General features: G+C 39.9%; 1 protein-coding gene across 7 annotated transcripts in view; it reads left to right on the plus strand.

The window, feature by feature from the left end:
• CARMIL1 (capping protein regulator and myosin 1 linker 1) overlaps nt 1-22,092 on the plus strand; it is a 318,790-nt gene that overhangs the window by 219,760 nt on the left and 76,938 nt on the right. For all 7 annotated transcript variants that reach the window (XM_012741301.2, XM_012741297.2, XM_076010502.1 and 4 more), the window contains 3 exons: nt 2,861-2,954; nt 11,382-11,480; nt 20,037-20,165. In XM_012741301.2, the coding sequence (XP_012596755.1) occupies nt 2,861-2,954; nt 11,382-11,480; nt 20,037-20,165 (322 nt within the window). The remainder of the gene's footprint in view (nt 1-2,860; nt 2,955-11,381; nt 11,481-20,036; nt 20,166-22,092) is intronic.

A 22,092-nucleotide genomic window follows, 5' to 3' on the forward strand; every position in this document is an offset into this window, starting at 1 on the left:
TGTTATCTGTGGGATCGTACAAGCAATAACAGATTGGAGATCAGAAAATCTGGGTCTGACTTCAGTCTATTGCTGGCCAGCCATGGGATCTTGGAAGATACTGACTTTCTCCTGGTGGGAGAAAGTATAAAATGAGGGCAGAGTTAGCCTGTTTTGTCAAAGACACTACACTGTCGTGGGGATTAAACAAGATTATGGGAAAGGGCCACATGATGGTTGCCTTATTTCCTTTACCCTTTGTGGTTTCATGGTCTATTTCCACTGTCCCTTGCTCTTTTGCCTATTGTAACAACTCTGAATTCACTTGAGAGAAGAAAACTGGGATCCAGAAAATAAAGGTGAAATTGATAAGTGGCAAGCTCAGGGCTAATTCGCTTCATTACTGTAAAAGGCTTTCTTTATTACTTCAATAACTGAAGCCTGCAATTATTATTTATTGTCAAATTTACTTTCCTAGTAAACTAAATGAAGAAATAGCAATACTAGCTGTGGTTGAAAATAGTACTAGGAATCTGGTTCTTTCTGGGCTTTTCCATCCTCATATTATAAAAGCCAAAATAGTCAAAAATAGATTTATAGCATTAAAAATGAGATGCTATAAAATGTGTGTGGGAAATTAGAGACCATTAGCATAGAAGCCATTTCCTTGGGGAAAGGGAGGAAGTGCCCATTATCCTGTTTCCCCAAATTCCTTTTATATGTGAGGCCTCCTGGGAGGGTCTCTCATGCCAAACATTTCCTAGACCAGGAATTAGGAGTCCTCCATTCAGTCTTCAGCTCTGTCACCAACAAGCCTAAGATCTTGATCAAAACATTTTACCTCTCCGATTAATTCATTTTTTCATAAAGTGAGACGATTAGAGTAAATGATCCTAAGTGCCTTCCAATTCCAGATCCTGTTGCTCTACTTTACCCAGGAGGTTGAAGTTGTTACACTAAATATCACAAAGGCTTGGCCCCTTGGCCCTTTTTCTCTACTGACCTCAGGCCATCACTAAGTCTGGGTAAGGCAGCTTCCGCCATTGAATCACCATTGCCACCTCTCTCCAGAGCCTTCCACAACTGCTGAGCCACCTATGGTTATTCCTGTTGCACCGCAAAACCTCGAATGAGAACATTTATTTACATTTAGCTGCATTGGGGTGCTAGCAACACAGTTGTCACTGTGATGTTGCTGTAGATTGTCAACCCAGACCGCTGCCCGAGAGAAGCTGGGAACACGCACACCCGATGCCCCGTGTTTCCAGATTGATGGTAGGGCTCCCCAGATCTGCTCCAAGATGCCAATGCTTCAGAATCAGTTTGGTTTAAATAAACTAGGCTGGTCTGTAACATAAAAATGGGATGAGGATAAAGAAAATTTCCAAGACTGTAAAAAAGACATATTGTCTTTTCGTTTTAGTTGGCTGGCTCCTCTTAAGGCAAACAAAAACAATTTTGCTAAAAAAAAAGCTAAGATAAAAATTAAAGTTATAGAAATTACAGTTTTCTCTTTGATTATTTTACATGAAACCACCCTATAAGTTGGACTGGCTGAATATTTTTTTCCATAAAATAATACCCATCTAGACTATTACTATTATTAAGGTGGTTGTTTTCTTTATTATTTCTTCATTGTACCTTATTTTAGGAATTCATTGTTAATTTGCTCTTCCAGTGGATATCATCTAAAGATGCCTGAGAGGCACACTGTGAGTGCTGCTGTTGGTTTAGAGGCCTAAACAAAGCAACTGACTGTGCAATTCCAATGTCCCAGTTGCCATCAAGTGGCCCAAAAGGACATTCTTCCTGACTGCCGTGTTATATAAAGGGAAAGATGCATTTTGGGGTGGGGAAGAAAAGACATTGTTAATGCAGGAGTTTGCGGTAGAAGATCAGGTGTTAGTGGTCCTCTGGGCACATAGCAGTTTGTAGCAGGGTCAGGATCAAAGGCTGGGGACCAGATTCAGAGTTCTGTGTGTTCTCCTCACACAAAAATGACTCACCCCTGCACTCTTATCTGCCTGCCAATAGCAATGAGATAATATATGGACATGGCACTCCATAGTTGTTTCACTTGGCTTCTGGTGAACTTGGCTGATCTTGGAAAACTGAAAGGGCCTGGAGAGATCAGAGGCAGCCCACCCTTTCCCAGCAGCTCATACAGAGACAATCCCTTGTCTTGGACTTGTTTATTTAAAGCTGTGGTCCCCAACCCCCCAGCCAGGGACCTGTCCCAGTCCATGGTCTGTTAGGAACCTGGCCCCACAGCAGGAGGGGAGCAGCAGGTGAGGGATTTGTATTTTGTATTTGTAGCCACTCCCCATCACTTGTATCCCTGCCTGAGCTCCGCCCCCTGTCAGATCAGCCTGGCATTAGTTGCAAGAAAACAAGCACAGGGTCCCTGGTGCCAAAAAGGTTGGGGACTGCTGATTTAAAGGATCCTGGAGACTGAATAGACTATTTTGTGGATGCTAATGGCCTTACTTTGGAAGCAAATGTTTTTTGTTTTGTTTTTCTTTTCTTCTATGAGTTACAAAGACCCATGTAGCAAATTGATGCTGGACTTTTTTTTCTAGGCTTCTCTCAGTCCATCTTTCCAGTCCCAGAGTGAAAATTCTGTCCATGATATAATTCAAAATTGAATTCCCAAAGTTGTGTCAGTTCTGCAAAGACAGTATGAATTAAAAGGCTTCCTGTGGTGATGTATATGGGGATATTAACGAAGACTAGTCTGCAGTCTAGGGCCTTAAGATCTGGTGATTTCAAATTTTCTAGGCTACTCCTGTAACTATCCTTTTGGTTTTCAAAAAAAAGAATGCTGAATTAAGGTAATAGGAAGTATTTTTAAATGACTGTATTATTTTCTCCTTTTTTCTAGGAACTATACGTTGAGATTTATGCCAATTCCTATGTATGATGCTTCTCAAGCCCTAAAAACAAACCCTGAAAAGACAGAAGAAGCTCTGCAAAAGGTATTAAAGATTCAGTAGCTTGATTATAAGAAATTCACATTTGAATTGTGTTAATAATAATTCTGAACATATGAACAGTACTTTGTTATTTTACATAACTTTTTCCCCCACGCTATCTCATGTTCTTATGATCACTGCTGTCATAATGCATAGCTGGGGGAGGAATAAAATAAGGAGGACTAAAACTTGTCATGCAGTTTAAGTGGAGTAAAATAACATTCTGACAACATCAACATGCCAGAGCTTTAGCGTAGTTAACTTCCTGACGGTCCTTTGGAGAATGTGTGGAACTGAATGTCAGTTTGTACAACTTCCCTCCCCTTCATCCTCAACAGATAGAACCTGTTAACTGAAGAAAATGACATGGCTTATATATTTGGAAAGGAGAGCTTTATTTTTCATAAAAGGTTACAGCCTGTGGGTGGCCATTCCAACTGCCTGGGAAGCAGAGCCTCTAGCCAGAAGCCAGAAACACATGCTTCTTGCTTGGAGGGAGGGACGAAGATGGGAAAGGAATATATGCTAAGTGGAGTGGCCAAATATACATATTGAACAAGCATGGGAGTCATGAATATTTATGAAAGGAGAACATATGCCTACACATGCTAGCTTTATGCCCCTTTATGGGCTCCATATGCAGAAAATGGTGGCCCTCTGATGTCAAATTATGAAGTGGAGGACATGAAAAACTTCTCCGTGCATGGTCTATAGTCAGGGTAAAACCACTCCAGCGTTGGGGTGGTCTCTTATGGGCAAGAAAGCTGGTCTGGATCCTGAGATTTGTTTCTGTTTAGCTCTTAGGGTGAAGAACTGATGGCTGTTAGCAAGGGACAAGGGGGTGTGAGGAGGTGTGTCTGACCTCCCACCCTGTGTGTGGGGGGGAACCTCAGTTTTAAGGTTTCTCTGGGTACCGTTGGCTGAGAGGGGGTTTTTTCAGTCAGCAGAGGGAGGGTAGGATTTTATCTTAGTTCACAAACATTCCTCCTTTCTTCATCAAGAAATTTAAAGTATTGGCCAGGTATGGTGGTTCACACCTATAATCCTAGCACTTTGGGAGGCTGAGGTGGGAAGATCGCTTGAAACCAGGAATTCAAGATGAGCCTGAGCAACTGAGAGACCCTGCCTCTACAAAAAAATTAAAAATTACCCAGGCATTGTGGCATGCACCTGTAATCCCAGCTACTTAGAAGACTGAGGAAGGAGAATCACTTGAGCCCAGGAGTTTGAGGTTGCAGTGAGCTGTGATAATACTAACCACTAGATTATCTGGCTAGATAACACTCTAGCCAGATCGCAGAGCTAGACCCTGTCTCAAAAAAAAAAAAAAAAAATTAAGATGTTATTGAGCTCTCACGTCACCATATTCATCATAAATATATCTAAATCCACAGCCATTCCTTTCTCCTTTCTGACAAACTCAGAGGATGATAAGCACCTTGCCCTTACAAGCCCAGCCATTCACTGGTGGCTTTGACCTCATATTCTCTGCCTGGTGCTGGAAACCTGCCCTGAGAGCCATTCCTTTGCTCTTCCATGTCTTCACCCTTCTCTTTCTATGGCTACCTCTCTCTCCATTTTAGATTGCTCAAATTTTCACATCTGAAAAAGCCTATTCCGTCCACACTGTGGTGTTACTTGGGGACTCTTTTAAGTCCTCCTCACTTTTTCTCTTTTCTTGGTGGTACTATTACCCAAACCTCAATAATTATTCACAAGGCAGAATCAGAAGAATAAGGACAAGTTTTGGGGGACAAAGGAAAGAGATACTTTATTACTTTGTCAGCAGAGGAGGAGGATGGAGACTCCTGTCTAAAAAGCCGTCGTCCTAATAATAAGCTGAAATCAGAGCTTTTAAAGGATGGGCTCTCAGCTCCAGGCAATTACTGTTCATCTACAGTCCCATCAATCTCAGGACCTCCACTAGGACCTCCCTTTACCAGGTTTGGGCTGAGGCTTCTCCTTTAGCATAAATACCAAAAGATTTACCCTGCCCCTCCTAACCACTGGCCTGAGGCAGGGATGCAGATTTTAATTCTCAAATAAGGAGTGCAGGATGTTTTAAAGAGACAGAAAATATTTTTGCCATTTTTTCAGGCCAGTCCCTCTGTTACATATTCCCCACTCTCAATATTTCCCTTCCATATCTATGAGAGGAGGGGTGACGACTATGTCACAGTACCACTCTCCATCCAGTCTTCCAAGATTGCCTTTCCTTTCCCACATCTTCTGCAGCCAGCCAGTCACCAAGTCCACTGATTCTATAGCATAAATCTCTTCAGTTACTCTGCTTTGTTCCTGTTACACCTTCCTTCAAACCTCATCAACTCTTACCTGGATTACTGTCACATTTGCTTCCTCCTGTTAGTTTTCCATGTTTGGGCTATTTTCCAAAAATAGCCACCATATTTCTGGTCAATCTGAGCAGACTAAAACCATCACTCTGTCTTTCCCTAGTGGCTTTCAGAATACATAAAGCCTGGACTTCTTAACACAGCAGAACATTCTATGCAGGATTTGCCTCCTGTCCACCTCCCACTTCATCTCTTACTAGCTCTTTACTTTTTGTTTTGCTTCTCAGGCAACTCATTAGAAATGCAAATTCTCGAGCCTCAGGAACTAGGGTAGGATTTAGCAGTTTGTGTTTCCACAAGCTCTCCTGGTGATTTTTAAGTTGGAGAATCATGGCCACACTCCAGGCATCTTCCTGCTTTCCCCACTGTCATGAACAGCTGTTGAGATTGAAACCAAGTGTCAATTTATCTGGAAAGACTTCTCAGAGTCCCTTCCTTCCCCTAGGTGCGAGGTCTTCCCAGGATTTCCTGTTCTTTTCTCTGTCATTGGCCTTGTGACATTGTTTTAAGTTACTTGCGTCCATATTTTTTTCTTCTAATGAGTGAACTGTGAGCTCCTTGAAGACACAGTCTGTATAATTTTTCATCTTTTTTATTCCCAGGAGCTAGCACAGTGCCCAGCATGCGTGCCTGGATACTTCTTAGGCATTTGTTGAATTAAATGGAGTAAGATTGGGGGTGAGGGAAGAGATAGCTGTGGTATAGCAAAAGAAATTATCCAAGATTTGGATTCAGATCTGACTTCCAGTCAAACTCTTCCTGTAACCTCCAATAAGTTGCTTGATTTTTCTGATTTTTTTGTCATCTATATAAGTAGGAAAAATAAAGCTATACTGTAACTATGTTTAGCTGACAGTTAACATATAGTTATTACTGGGTGTCTGGCACTGTTTTAAATGCTTTACATACATTAATATATGTAGTCTTTAAACTGCCACACTAGAAAAACATTTTTTTTTCCCTTGGGGCCACAGTGTTTTATTGCAAAAATGAATAAAAACTTCAAAAACAGAATGATCCTTTCTAATTTAATGAAAAATTTGTTATTTTTATATTGTTTTCTTTGTGTGAGTTTACTTGGCTCCCAAGGTGAAGAGACATGTGACTCATGAAACACAGAGGCCCCGGGCTCAAAACTAGCGTGAGTTAAATACAACTCACATGGCAGTTAACGTGTTAAGATAAGCCCACGAAATAAGCTCTATTATTACAGATAAAAAGAATGAAGCCCTGGGAGAAAAAGTAGTTTGCCAGAGGTGACCATGGAGATTCAAGGAGGTAGTATGGGTGAAAAGCAGTTTGTTAATAAATGTTAGATATCTTTATATTTTCTAAAGGGATTAGTCAGCGTCAAATCAGTGACATACTCTAGGGAAACCAGGTTTCTGGTTTCAGATTTGACATCTAAAGAGCTGGAAAGTCATCACTCCCATACTTACAACAAGGAAAAAAAAATGAACAAACAGAAAATCAACTTTTCTTTGATCTATCAGACAGCTGAGGACACAAGGCAAGCTGTCACCCTGGAAACTGGAGAGACGGGCAAGTACAGAGAATCACAGTGAATTAGTGAATCATTGCCAAGATCCGATACCAAAAGCCAAAGCTGGTAGAGTCAGTAACTCAAAGGAGCACTTAAACAGTAACTGATGAATTGCTAGAGGCTTAGTGTAGAATAGCTTAAGAACTAAAAACACTTAGGAATCTACTTTTAAGGAAGCCCCAATCTTTTCATGGATTTTATTTCCAGAAGCTCCATCAGGCTGTCATGGTAAAGAATGGAGAAGACTTCCTTATGTTTCTGGCAGGGAGAAGGGGGAGAAATTTTGAAATACACCTAGTATATTCTGTTCTATATAACAAAGGCCTACTAGCCAGAGAACTACTTTACCAGAGCCTAATCCAAATTTGAGAAAAGATAGACAACTCAGCCCCCTATAGCTCTTCTGTCTTTCATAAGGGGAAGGGGAAAAAAGGCTAAGAAACATTTCTGAAGGCCACAGCCCAGGGACCCAGGACCCATTTAAAAACCCCTAAATTTAATCATAAAATTATAGAATGCTTCCTCTCCCTAACATCTTATCACCACATCAAATAAAGTAACAGTGGATTACAATTGAGCAAGCTGCAAGACACAGACTCTAAGAAAGAATTTCTGGGGAAACCTCAAAATGACAGGGAAGACAAAGACAAGAACACTGGAGGAAACTGAAGCCTCTGGCCCTTATAGATACAGCAAATATTAAACACAGCCCAACTCCCAGCCAGGTTAACATAAAAGCCTGGTTATCATAGTTCCTATTACTGGATATATCATGCCCAGCTTTCTACCAAAAATTGTAAGACATGCTAAAAGGCAAGAAAAAACACAATGTGAAATAGACAAAGCAAGCATCAGAGCCAGGCTTGTATATGACACAGATTTTGGAATTATCAAACAGGGAATTTAAAATAATTGTGATTAACATGGTAAGGGCTCTAATGGAAAAAGCAGACAGGATGCGAGCACGGATAGGTAATGTAAGCATAGAAATGAAAACTCTTAAGAAAAAAATAAAAGAAAATGCTAGAAATCAAAAACCTGTGGCAGAAATGAAGAATGCCTTTAATGAGCTCATCAGTGGACTGGACACAGCCAAGGAAAGAACCATTGAGCTCGAAGATTCTTCAATAGAATCTTCCCAAACTAAATCACAAAGAGAAAAAAGAATGAAAGAAAAAAGAAGAAAAATAATAAACTATCCCAAAACTGTAGGACAATTATAAAAAGATGTACATGCATGTAATGGGAATTCCTGAAGGAAAATAAAAACAGAAAGGAAGAGAAAAAACTTCAGAAGTAGTAATGGCTGAGAGTTTTCTGAAATTAATGACAGGCACTAAACCACAAATCCAGAAAGCTCAGAGAACACCAAGCAGGCTAAATGCCAAAATTTAGGCATATCATTTTATGCCTAAATGATATGCACATAGGCATATCATTTTCAAACTTTGGAAAGACAAAGACAAAGAGAGAACTTTAAAGAGAAAATTTTTAAAAAAATATTTAGAGAGAAAACAATCACCTTACATGTTGACAAACCAGGATAAGAATCACATCAGACTTTTTGTCAGGAACCATGTAAGCAAGAGGAGAGGAGCATGAAATACTTACAGTGTTGATACCAAAACCCCCAGCAGCCTAGAATTCTATGTCCAGCAAAATTATCCTTCAAAAGTGGAGGAGAAAGACTTTCTAAGATGAGCAAAAGCTGAGGAAATGTGTCACCAGTAGATCTGACTTGCAAGAAATGTTTAAAAATTCTTCATAGAGAAGGAAAATTATCTGAGTTAGAAAATTGGATCTGCATAAAGAAAGAGCATCAGGGAATAAAAGAAAGTAAATAAAATCATATTTTCTTTGTTATGAATCAATCGAAGAGATGACTGTTTTTTCAAAGTAATAATAACCACAATGTACTAGGTGATTATTTAGTATATGGGTAAGTGAAATGAATGACAGTAATGTTATAGGATCAGAGGGGGGAATTGGCACTATCTGTTGTAAGGTTATTTGAAAGTATACTTGAATTATTTGTAAATGTATATTTTAAGCACAAGGACAAGTACTAAAAATAATTTTAAAAGAGATATAATTAATATGCTAAGAGAGAAGAAAAATGTAGTCATTTAAAACGCTTAATTAAAACCATAGAAGGCAGAAAAAGAGGGGAAGATAAAAGAACAAATGTGATTAATAGAAAACAGTTACAAATGTGGTAGATATTAATCATGTTATATCAAGATATATTTTATAGGGCAGAAAATTGAAAATAGCTACAGAAAATGGAAGCTAAGGGCAAAGGAAGGTACAAATATGTTAATTATAAAATTTGTGCTCTTTAAATAAACAATTGGTGACTTTAAACGCAGATTTATTGGATTTCCTTATAAAACTCACTGTGCTCATTTATTCAAGTTTTCATTTTAACAGATAGGTCTCTGTCTTCTGGAAGAAATATGGCAATTAACTTTTATTCTACTAAAGAAAAAATATTGTGATTCAATACTCAATCTTTGTAAGTTTCTTTTTTAAATACAAGATTCCTTTACTTAAATATAGTTTGTTGGCTTCTTATGCTGCTACTATTTTCAGCAGAGACTGGAGATGTCTAAGTGGCTCCAGACTACCTTCCAGCTTGCTCTCTGTTGCCCAGGGGCCTGGGTGAGCATGATAATGACCCTTTGGGTCCTTCACTTTCTGTTTGACCTTAGCCAGGCCCTGAGTCCGTAGCCTTCAGGAGCTGTGTTTTCTGTCCTTATCCTGAAATGGTGCCTACAGGCACCATTACGCTGTCAGTCTAATATGCAAATCATTTCAATGGTGATGTGTACATGACTTATTATTTCAAGAATAACTTGAAAGTTGTTATTCTTTCTTCCTCTTGAGCTGATTTTTAGAAACAACCCTTGAGTATTATTTTTCTCAAAAATTCCTTTCTGGCTTAAGTCTGTGAAGCACCACTAGTGCATCTGGGGAAAGGTCTGGAAAGGCATGAGGCAGCCTTGGGTGCACTGCCTGTGTGTGAGATGGGCCTCTTGAATAAGCAAACTGCTCTCAGACCCAGGCCACGGCCAGCACTCTGTGAGGCCAAATGTAAAAGAACAAATAACAAAGCAAAAGGACTTGAAGCTGAGTGATAGTGTGTGCCTGTCATGTTTCAGGCAAGAATCTTACTAGCAGAAAATTTTGCATTGATGGTCATGTCACCTTGAAAAGAGATGACTTCTTGGGAAGCAGCAAGAGAAAGTTAATGTAATATAATGTCAAGGCATTAATGTGTCACTTTAATGATGTTTTATTTCAGAGATCTTTTCGTTTTTACAATTTCTTCATTTGTGTTTAATAGAAAGGTACATTTTGTTCTGCTTTGTAGTTTCCAGGGGTGATTGTAATTATAGTCTGTACTTTAATTGTTCCTAATTGGTATTAAGTAGTAGTCATTTTAGCATATGGAAAATTAAAATAAAAATGTAGTAATACTTAGAGCTTCACAGTTATTAGACGTTCTTAACCAGGGAAATGTTGTGACAAGTTAAAAGCCAAATGGTTAAGTAGTGTTATTAAAAATAAACAAAACCAATAAGGAAAACAAAACAACAGATGGCATAATTTACCCTCCTCAAATTATTCTTTAGAAAGCGTCTTTACAGGTCTCCATCATTCCCAGTAGTTAACACTATAGTTTTTTCTTCAATGTATATTGGTTGCAAATGGGTCCTCTTCAATGCTTTATTTCAATCTAGTTATCATTTGTACATGTGAATTTTTCATAGGAGATTCTATATGTGTAAAAATACAGATTGTCAAGCAACTTAAAGGTTTCTCATTTTCTGTGGAAATCCGTTTGCTTATTTTCTATAATTTTATTAAAATCAGTCTTATTTTGAGAAAATATGAAAATTTGATGAACTAATGAAATTGGTCTGTGTCTTTGAGTTTTACTAGCCTGTTTCCTTCAAATTTTATAGCTGTTTTCTGTATCTCTTTATACTTTAAAATCATGAATTTTCGAAGTACTGGTGGATTCCATGACTGGAATAAGGCTAAGAGATTCAGAGAGTACCATCCATGTTTTCTTTGGAGCTATTTATTTAACTTCTGAACTGCTGAATGGTTAAAAATTCATAAGGGAAAAGGATTGCATTGTGTGCTGAAGAGTGATGAAAAGTCAGGAGGTGGGGTCTCTGATCCTACAGGCCATTAACCACTTGCTTATCTTCCTCAACTGAGTCACATAACAATTCCTCCAACTACCTGCAAGTTAAATATGTTTTTTTGTTTTGTTTTGTTTTGTTGGTTTGTTTTTGCACCCCAGTAAGTTGAAAGCAAGTTAAATTTCTAACTAAAAACACCAGTAATAAATCACAATAAAAGCCAGTTTTCTCATCCCATGTGTTTTGTGGGGTCAAAGCACTGTGGCAGGACGTGTATATTAGTGCTTTAGTTTTTAAGTTCAGCAACTGTTTCACTCACAATTTTATACTCCGCTGAGTTGAAACATGTTCTTGAGGAGTACATGTGCTTAATTTTCAGATAGAAAACTATCTGCTGCGAAATCACGAGACTAGAAAATACCTTCAAGAGCAGGCTTACCGCCTACAGCAGGGTATTGTCACCAGCACTACTCAGCAGGTAAGTGAGCCAGCAACTTTCTCCTTTTACTACTACCTGACCCTTCTAAGAGCAAAGGACTTTGCACATTTGAATCATTTTCAACGGGACAATAAGGACTGGCATCTGAAAGTAACAACGAATCTAAGGAGAGCTTGAGGGAATATGTAGAGGGAGGAAAATGTAGTCTAATTCTTGTGCTAAATATGCACTTTTAATTGTTGATGATTTTGTTCCTTTTAATATTGCCAGTAAGATACATTTTAGATTTATGTACAAATATTAGGAACTTCTGCTTATAGGCAAAAAATCTGAAGCTGATTAAATTTGCTCTTTTGGAGACATTCTGTTCATTTCTCTCTATTCCTTCACACTTCTGTGAGTAGGCCGTACCCACGCACGCCTGCTTGCTGAGCGTGGCCTGGAAGCCCTGGTGACACCGGCAGCTGTAGGAGCCCGGTGCGTTGATGCAGTCCCCGTGGTGACAGGGGCTGCTGGTGCACTCGTCCACGTCTACGGGCAGAGGACCCTGAGCTCCCAGCTCGGCAGGACTTGCCGTCCCCCTGCTCCCGGCCGCCGCTCACCCACGCACCGGCCCCGCATGCCCGGGGCGTGGCCCACGCGGCACTCGAAGCGGTGGCTGGACGGGGCGGGCCGGCAGCGGCCGTAGGGGCACGGGTGGGTGAAGTGCCGGCACATGTCACTGGTCTGGTTCAGGGCGACGGTGCCTGTGGGTGGGGCTGGTGGGGGCACCTGAGCACCTGCTGGGCTTTGCCTCTGGGTCCCCCCACCCGCTCCAGTGCTGGGACCTGGTCCCCCTACGTCCCGGAGACGCCTGCCTTAGATTCAGACCCCAGTCCAGAGCCTAGACCCAGCTCAGACCCTACGCCGGGCCGGACTCCCCCTGCAAAGCCCCGATCTTCTCTCTGATGCCTGACCCAGGTCCCCCCCTCCCACCCCCGTCTCGGAACCGTCCCCGGGAGTCTCAGGCCTCACCAGCGTCGGAGTTGCCAGGGCCCAGGCTGGGGACCCCACGCCCACTGGACACGTGGGGGCCATGTCGCGACAGCCCGAGGCCAGGACCCGCACCAAAGCTCGGGAGGCGGGGGGAGAGGCCAGGGCGGGCGGGCAGCAGGGGGAGCCCCTGCGTGCACAGCCACTGGAACTTGTCTGCAAGGAGGCAGGGGTGAGGCTGGGTGGGTCCTTGGAGCTGCGGCCCTGGCCCCCGTCCCCATCTAAAGGAACAAGCTTGACTCACCAGAGCCCTGAGGCGGACACAGCTCCGGGATGGGCCCGGCCGCCCAGCACCTGCCCTTGTCACAGCAGCACTGCCTGCGAGTGTGGAGGCCGCCGAGCCCTCTGGCGCAGTGGCCCCCCAAGAGCGCCGAGAAGCAGGTGCCTGCCCGGTGGTCTGCAGGAGTGAGGGCGTGGGGCCGGTGAGCACAGGGAGGGGAGTCGGGGGACATCAGCTACCCGGCCTGGACCCAAATCCCAGCTGCACCAGCACTGCCTGTAGGACGGGTCTCCCTGCCTCTCTGTGCCTCAGTTTCCCCATCCATAAACCGGGCACATTCTGAGCACCCACCTCATCTTGCAAGTGTTGCCCGGATGATAAGTGTGGCACGTGGCCACTTCTCACTCAGTGCCATCTTTTCACAATTTTTTTTTATCTTTCCCTATGGGGCCCACAATCATAATTTTGTAACTACATTTTAGAGGGTTTAAAAATTTAATATCAACTTAGACAAGAAGGGCAAACGTAATTATGGTTACATAACAGAATGTAAATGTTGAAAATCTTGATAACGTAAAAGTAATGAAACTAAAATTAGGGGTTGAAGAGGGAGAATGTTGAATGGTAGCATAAGTATGCTAAATTTTTAGTCTTTTTTTCATGGAATCAACTACTATTTTCTCTAATTCATAAATCAGAAATATAAAAATAAGTATACTATTTAAATTTAAAGTGGAAGCCATCAGAAATAATAAAGAAGCAGGAAGTTTTCAAAAATGTTTACCTCTGCAGATTGAAGGGAACTGACTGGTAGGGAAATTTTTGTCATTTTAAACCATTTTGTATGGTTTGTACTATGTTTTTTTCACCTTATTCAGATGCCATTAATTTTTTTGTTCCTTTTTCTTAAAAGAAAATGAAAGAAAAGTGTCCACAATAAATAAATCATATATAATATTCCAATTAGGTAAAGTTTGGATGACTGCATAAATATGTATAAAGCTTTGTAAAAGGGTGTTCATCAAAATGTTAATGATGGTTATCTCAGGTGATGTGATTAGGTACATTTCATTCTTTTATACTTCTCAGTATGATTTGAATGTTTTGCAGTAAACATGTATTTTTAAATATGAAAAAGTAAACCAGCATATGTTGAGGAAAAAAATAGTTATATTAGTGAAGTAGCAGGACTTTTGCAGTAAACATGTGTTTTTAAATAAGAAAAAGTAAACCAGTATGTGTTGAGAAAAAAAAAATAGCTATATTAGTGAAGTAGCAGGACTTTTGAGAAAGAAAACATTATTTTGACTTTACTAGTGCCTTAAAAATCTAATTTCTTTTCCTACAAGAGACTAATATTAGCTTAGTACTTTATGGTTTACAGTTATTTCCTGGTTTGAGTGTTTAACATTAAAAGCAATGAGAGTTACATTAAAACTTTGCTTCATGTTCCTTTATGAGCTACCATAATGCAGGCTTCTTTTCTTAATACAGTATCTTTCCAACTTTTTTCCTAATTCAAAGGGGATTTTGCTCATCCAGAAAAATTACTGCAGCAACCTGTAATGCTCACTCTTAAAAGTACATTTCATCAATTGAGAGAAAATTATACACAAGAGGGGTATGTGGATGTTTAATTCTGCATAGATGGCATTATTCTGAATTATTTGAGTCATTATGCAGTAGGTATATTGCCACCATTTCACTTTGGGAATTTCTTAGGACATTATGATTAGCAGTTTTCAGACTTTAATCATTTCAGTCACTTGAGGAGGGATTTACCTTCAAGTTTCCAGAAATCTGAATATAGAAAGAATAGACCCTCTGTGACTAATACCCCTGCCAATTCCATAGCCATTCATCATTCTCAGGTGACACTGAGGCATTAATGTGTAATATGTTTTCATGAAACATTAGTCTCATAACTATTCACATACTTCTTGTTGTCTGTTGACTTTGATTTAAAAAGATTTTTATAAGATTCAACCTTCCCCCTCTGCTTTTGATCTGAGAAAACCTCTTTTCCATCTGAGAAAACCTCTTAATCAGGAGTCAGCAAACCTTTAGTGTAAAAGGCCATATGGTAAATGTTTTAGGCTTTGAATCGCAGAGGGTCTCTGTTGAAGCTACTCAGCTCTGCTGTTGCAGAGTGACGGCAGCCGTAGATAGATGTAAATGAATGAGCATGGCTGTTATGATAAAACCACACTTATAGAAACAGGCCCAGAGCTACCTGTCATTTACCAGATCTTCTCTTTAGTCTTCTCACCCAAAAAAAGAAAAGAAAAAAGGCAATTTTACTGCTTAGAGCTATTTACTCAGCATATTCTTTCCATTCTTTCATATGCAGATTTTTATACTGGAGTCATGACCACAGTTGCCGTCCAGTCACTTTGTAACCTTTTGAAACATGGCCTCTGTACCTACATATGTACTGAAACGGCTCTCTCAATGGTCATTTCATTACCAAGTCCTGGGGGCTTTTTCTCATTCATCTTTTGATGAAAGGAGGCAGGAGAGTACTTAGGAACTTGGACTCTCAAATCAGATGATCCCAGATTTAAATCCAGGTTCTGCTATTCCCTATCTGTGTGAACTTAGGTTAGTCATTTACTAACCTCTTTCAGCCTCATTGTCTTCATCTGTAAAATGGGAATGATGTTAGTACGTCCCAGAAGATATGTTAGAATTAATTGAGATAAGACTTGCAGTATGGTACCTCACCAGGAAACATTAATGTTTGTGACTGTCATTTTTTTCATGATTGCCATCATTATTATTGACCACCTTGTCTTTTTATAACTTACTTCTCAGTTCATTTGACAGTATGACACTCTTTCTGCCACTTTTGTGTCTTATCTGTCTCCTTACTCTACCACTCTTTCTCATCTCCCAAGTGCAGCATTTTTTCAAAGCTTCATACTTAGTGTTCTTTTCCTTTGGCTAGCTAATCGACTTCTATTTGAACACTCTCATCTATGGATGACTCCTACATCTAACCCTTCCTCTTTGTTTCCAGAAAGTCCTATCTTTTCGATTACTTTTTCAGCATCTCTACTCATGGCCCTCTGAGATATCAGAGTCATTAAGACCAAACTCATCCTTATGAACTCCTGATTTTGCCATGTCTCTCAGTGATGTCATCATTCACTGAGGATAGAAGCCTTGGACTCATCTTGGACTCTTAATTTGCCTTCCTATCCAATGCCCTGTCCATTTACCTTTGAAGGATCGTTCGCAGTCATTCTTTTCTTTGTGTTCTACTGCTCTCTTGCTAAGGTCTTTTCACTAACTCCCTCCTACCTTTTTAACAAAAACCACAAGAACTAATTTTTCCATCTTCCATGTCTCCTGCTTTCTACATACTTTGTATCAGGGAGGCTGAGCCACCATGAGTGTTTATGGGGCAAGGGATTCCTAGAACCTCACAATCATGGAAGGAGCTGGGAAAGTCACGCTTTGTGCCTTGGCCATTTTGTTCAGCCTCAGCCTGTGCTGGAGTCCTATATCGTCGTGCCTTAACCCAACATTCCCAGTCTGATCTCACTCTATAAGGTGCCTCTGTTCCCAACCAGGAAATAGGAGTTACAAGTGGCTGGATGTGTCACTGCTTAGGTTTGTTCTTTTACTTAAAATCCCCGTGTCTCTTTTCAATCTGTAGAAATCTTTCAGATTCTACCTAGCTGAAAAGCTGTCTTTAGCCACAGCTAAGTGTGATTCCTCCTTTGGCTGAAATTTTTTAGAAGTTTCTATCAATTCATTTATCATTGAACAAACACTTACAAGGGTCTATGAAGTGGCAAGCACTATTGTAGGAAATCAGAGTTCAGCAATGAAGAAAATAAGATGTTCATGTCTTTGTGGATATTATTTTATGTAGCTCTTTATATCTTGTGTTGCTGTTAATTGTGAATATTTCTTTCCACTTTTAAGTTTTTAAGTTGCTTGATGGCAAGGGATATATCCTGTTAAGGACTGTATCTCCAGGTGTTCAATATATCTCTCAAGAACTGACTGGAGAAACAGACATGTAGGAAGATAAAATTTTCCATGAATAAGCTGTTTGCTGGAACTAAGAACAGTTGTAGCAAGTTATGAGGAACAAAAGATGACATTTATTGCCCATAGTTCTGAGTCCTACACTGGGGTTTAATAGCCCTGCATATTTGAAAAAGCCTAAGTAGTCACCAGCAAGCATGATATGAATTAGTGGCATGACATGGCTGCCAAAGAAGCCAATTTGACTTGTACTACATTAATGGATGTATATGTTACATTGTATAGTGAGAAAGGTGATTCCTGTGTTCAGCTCTGTGCTTACGGGTCCACAATCCATTTTGCTGAGGAGGGCATAGCACACTAGATGAAAGACAGAATGCAGAGAAGTGACTGGGGAAAGCGGGTGAAGGACTGCAGAACTATGTCACTGTGAGAATGGTAAAAAATGGTAAAACACTGGCAATGTTAAACCTGAAGAAAAGAAGATTGAGAAAGAAAAGATATGTATGCTCAAATATGTGCAAGACTGTCACATGGAAGAGAGTGTGTGATTGTTCACGGGGTTCTTAAGTGGAAGATATGGGATCTGTAGGAAGGATATAGGAAGACAGATAAGGACTCAAAATAAAGAAAACCAAGTCCAAGAATATAAGCTACATTTCCTTGGAAATAAGTGAGCTTCTCAAACTGTGCCATTCAACAACTTTTCTGTGTTGCTTTAGAGAGACTGAGCATCTGGGGGTTAGGGGGAAGTAGGGATGTTAGACTGAAGAGCTCTAAGACTGTCACCCACCATGAGGTTTTCTGATGGGATAACCCAAGAGATTGCAGTCTTTCAGATTGTATCTCCTTTAGTTTTCATATGTATATACTTTAGGGACTTGGATTATGAATTGATAGTCAAACTCCTTGATTTACTTTTTAAAAAAATTTTAATTTGCACTCTGTGTAATCATTCTATGTCATCTTAAATAAATAGTTTACCATTTCTGAGTCTTGAGCTCTTTCATTATTAAGTATCCACATTTGGTCTGTTGAGCTGTGCTCAGAAGAATCTTTGAGACATGAGGTTTTGTGTCTATTTGAATTGAAGAACTAAATTTTTATGCTTCTTTTGGATATGATTTAAAAAATGTTCCACTTAGCCGGGCGTGGTGGCTCACGCCTGTAATCCTAGCACTTTGGGAGGCTGAGGCGGGTAGATTGCTCAAGGTCAGGAGTTCGAAACCAGCCTGAGCGAGACCCCGTCTCTACCAAAAATAGAAATAAATTAATTGACCAACTAAAAATATATATATACAAAAAATTAGCTGGGCATGGTGGCACATGCCTGTAGTCCCAGCTACTCGGGAGGCTGAGGCAGTAGGATCGCTGAGCCCCGGAGTTTGAGGTTGCTGTGAGCCAGGCTGACGCCACGGCACTCACTCTAGCCTGGGCAACAAAGTGAGACTCTGTCTCAAAAAAAAAAAAAAAAAAAAAAAAATGTTCCACTTAAAGACCATTTTTGTTGAGTTCATTTTAACCCTCTCTCCTTGGTGAATGCTTAATAATATATATTTCAGGAGTCTCTTTGGTCTCTCATGACGATTAACAATGATTAGCTTTATAGTGCTGCATCCATATGCCTCTCAAATTAGTCTTTTTTTTTTTTGTCCCAGGTGTATATTAGTTCCTTTCTTAGTGTGTGGTGTGTGCCTCTTAAAATTAGGTATTCATTCTTGGTAAGATATGAATTATTGATGACTATTTTTGCTTTAGGAAGCACAGATCAATACAACAGTTAGAAGAGTTAGAATTTATATCAATTAAGAAGGTTTTTAAAAACATCTATTTAGCTCTATGCAGAGCATTGTGTAAACATAGAAAGTTAAGATATGATTCCTGCCTACAAGCTTAGATTTTAGTTGGAGAGAGAATATGACATGGGAAGCATTATCCACATAACTGCTTTTTCCTACGAGGAGCTCAAGATAGCTCACTTATGTAGCCTCAACACACGTACAGCAATAGGAGCTGCTCTTAATATACATCAGTGTTGGCATTACTCAGCCTTTGTCAACAGAGTAGATGCTTTGAGTGGTATTATTTTATTGAATTGTCTTCTTAATACACTAAAAAAAGAAGATGGGGTAGACATTATAAACCCGATTTTACAAAAGAGAAAGGCAAGAGAGATGACGTTGCTACAGCAAGTAAACACAAGTTCTATAATAAGACCATAAATAATCAGACCATAAATTTTCTGGATAGTGAAGTTAAGTTTCTGTCATTTTGGAATTTATGGGGGAAGGAGGGCAGACTTTAGCTTCCCTACAGTTGTGATATCAAATAGTTCAAAATAGATAAGTTTGAATTTAACAAAAAAAGAATATTTTTAGATTCTCTCCTCTGCCAAATGAATTATCTGATGGGATGGGACTCTTGACATGTAAAGTCTCTGAAGAATTAATAATATTTTTTAAGAACATGAAATAAATAGCCTGCAGCTCTGATCAAAATAGTGGAGAAGCTTTTTAAACCACACTGTGGTTATCTTTTTCTACAGACTTCTCTGCTTTCTTTGTAAGTACAAAAATAGAAGAGCATACTCTTACCCTTCTGTAGTATTTTTTGTCTACCATAGTGATCCCCCATTTCCCCTTTGGGTTTTGTGTTTAAGTCCATGGAACAGCTGAAAATGATTGAGCTGCAGTTAACCTGGGTGGGAGATCCTATTGGAATAGAAATTAGAATGTTATTAACTTTGTCATTACTTTTGTTAATATAATGAAACCTCAACTTTTGTTTTTTGGTGACTCTTAATTTATAAATATTTGATGTAATTAAATTAATTTTAAAAATATCAATTTTCAGGGGATTTTTTTGTTTTTGTAATATTGACAACTGACTGTGGGCATCATTTTGCAGTCATTGCAACAATCTCAGCATTCCACATTTCATTTCTCTTGTTCCTCAGTACCTAACACTATGATGCACATATAAGACACTCAATAAAAGTTAATGACGGGGAGTTACAGCAGAATGTCACTGAATAGCTACAAGATTCTGAATCATCAAGAAGTTTTCACTTTTGTTCTGCATGCTTTATTTCCTAAGGCAGGAAAGGGAAACCAAATTCCTTAAAAGGTTTTCTGGAGTTAATGTTGCCAAAGGTTTCTTATATGAATAGTTAAGTTAATAATTGGATATAAGCTGCAGTCTTGAAGATCCCAGTTAAATATTTTCATTCTTGTACATTCTGCATTTCCTGAAGTTTTCTCATCTTCCTTCATTCTGTTTCCTTCTATCCAAACATCGGCTGGGCTGACTGGGATGCTTGCTGTCCTTTTTCTGGTTTGAAACAGATGATTGACAGAATATGCGTGAAAGTACAAGATCATCTCAATTCCTTACGAAACTGTGGGGGAGATGCTATCCAGGAAGATTTAAAGTCAGCAGAACGGCTCGTGCGTGATGCTAAGAACTCTAAAACGGTGAGTTTCACCTCAGGCTATGTGAGAGACTGGTGTAATAAAAAGATTTTTAAAAATTTAATTTTAGAAACTGGTTTCAACTTTATTTACCTCTCTACCCAATTCCAAGGTTACTAACCAGTGGCAGAGTAAACTGAGTAAGTTTTTGCCTCCTTTCTGTAGCTGTGCTGATTTACCAGTAATCAAGATGTAGGATAAAAAGAAGCCAAGGACCAGTGTGACTTACAAGGGTATGATTGGGCCTTGAATAACTGAAAAGGCAGTTGTAGTTTAAATGAGTAATAACTCATTTAAAATTGTTCTACTTCTAAACTGATAACATGGAACTCCCCTTTGTCACCTCTAAAAGGAAGCTTCTCTCCCAGTAGAATATGGTTCTCAAAATGTACCTCAGTAGAGAAAGGACTTAACTGTGAGTCAGAAAAACTGGGATCTGATCTTGGTTCTGCTATTAGAATCACAGTCATTGAATGTCATGAGTATGAGGCATCTTGTGGATGAGTCAGATACTCTTGCGATGCAGTGATACCCAACTGGGCAGCATGATGGCAGTATGCCGATCATTGGTTTATTCACGAGGCAGCCAAGCAAGGAGATGGGAGAACAGGTCTCAAAACTGCCTTCTAGAAGATAGGGTTTAGGGATAATTATGGGATAAAGAAGCAGGGTGGACTTGAGGCATGGGAAAAGGTGATTGGTGGTGAGAAAAGTGAGGTAACTGCTGGTCTGCAAACAGTCAAGCTCCGTGGCTCTTTATGGCATGTTCAGGAAACAGTGGCATTAGCATGATGAGGGTGGAGTTTTTGGCCCTCTGACATTAAAAGATCACACATTGGACAGTTGCACAGGTCCAAATTAAAGGGTCAGTGGTCTTATCCAGACTGAACTGGGCAAGGGCTGACTCTAAGTTTCTGAAAAACAACTTAGGCAATCATTACTGATCCATTTGTCAGAGATGTTATCTATAAGGAAGCTCGTGGAGATTTAGTTATGCTTAGCTACATGACCTTTAGGTATATAGCTATAGAGGTTTTAAAATCAACTAAAAACAAATGTCTAAAAGCAAGCAAAGCAGGTTAAGTTTGATGGGCTCAGTTTCATAAGAAATATATATTTGTTCTTTATCCTTAATTCCTGGCTCAGAGCTCCTAAAACCTTTGCAATTTCCTGAGTGATAGAGATGATTTGTTATTGATAACAAACCCCTTTCACCACACCAGAGTTTATCCTAATGAGGTGACTCTTCGTGGGCCCCTAGCTAGCTTTAGGATGAGGGTGTTTGCTAGACGAACCAACCATGAGGTTAGAGCTTTGGGTCTTGCAGCTCCACTCCCTGGACCTCCTGGGAGGGAGAGGGGCTAGAGATTAATTTTAGTCACAATGGCCAATGATTTACTCAGTTGTGCCTATGTAATGAAACCTCCATAAAATCTCTAAGCAGTGGGGTTCAGAGAACTTCCGGTTGATGAATTCATCAAGGTACTAGGAGGGTGGTACACCTGGAGAGGGCATGGAAACTCCCCACATCTCTCCCACCCCCATACTTTGCTTTATACGTCTCTTGTTTGGCTATTCCTGAGTTGTTTCCTTTATAGAAAAACACTAATAGTAAGTAAAATGCATTCCTGAGTTCTGTGAGGTCTAGCAAATTATCCAACCTGAGAATGGGGTTGTGAGAACCCCTTGAATTTATAGTTGGTTGGCCAGAAGTACCAGTGACAACCTGGGACTTGAAACTGGCATCTGAAGTGGGGTAGCCTTGTGGGACTGAGCCCTTCACTTGTGTGATCTGATGCTAGCTCCAGGTGGATAGTGCCAGAATTGAACTGAATTGTAGGACACCCAGTTGGTGTATGTAGAGAATTGGAGAATTGTCTGCTGTGGCAAATGCCTACACTTTGGCAGTAGAAGTGTTGTGAGTAAAAGC

The sequence above is a fragment of the Microcebus murinus genome, chromosome 15 (assembly GCF_040939455.1).
Source record: "Microcebus murinus isolate Inina chromosome 15, M.murinus_Inina_mat1.0, whole genome shotgun sequence".
NCBI lineage: Eukaryota > Metazoa > Chordata > Mammalia > Primates > Cheirogaleidae > Microcebus > Microcebus murinus.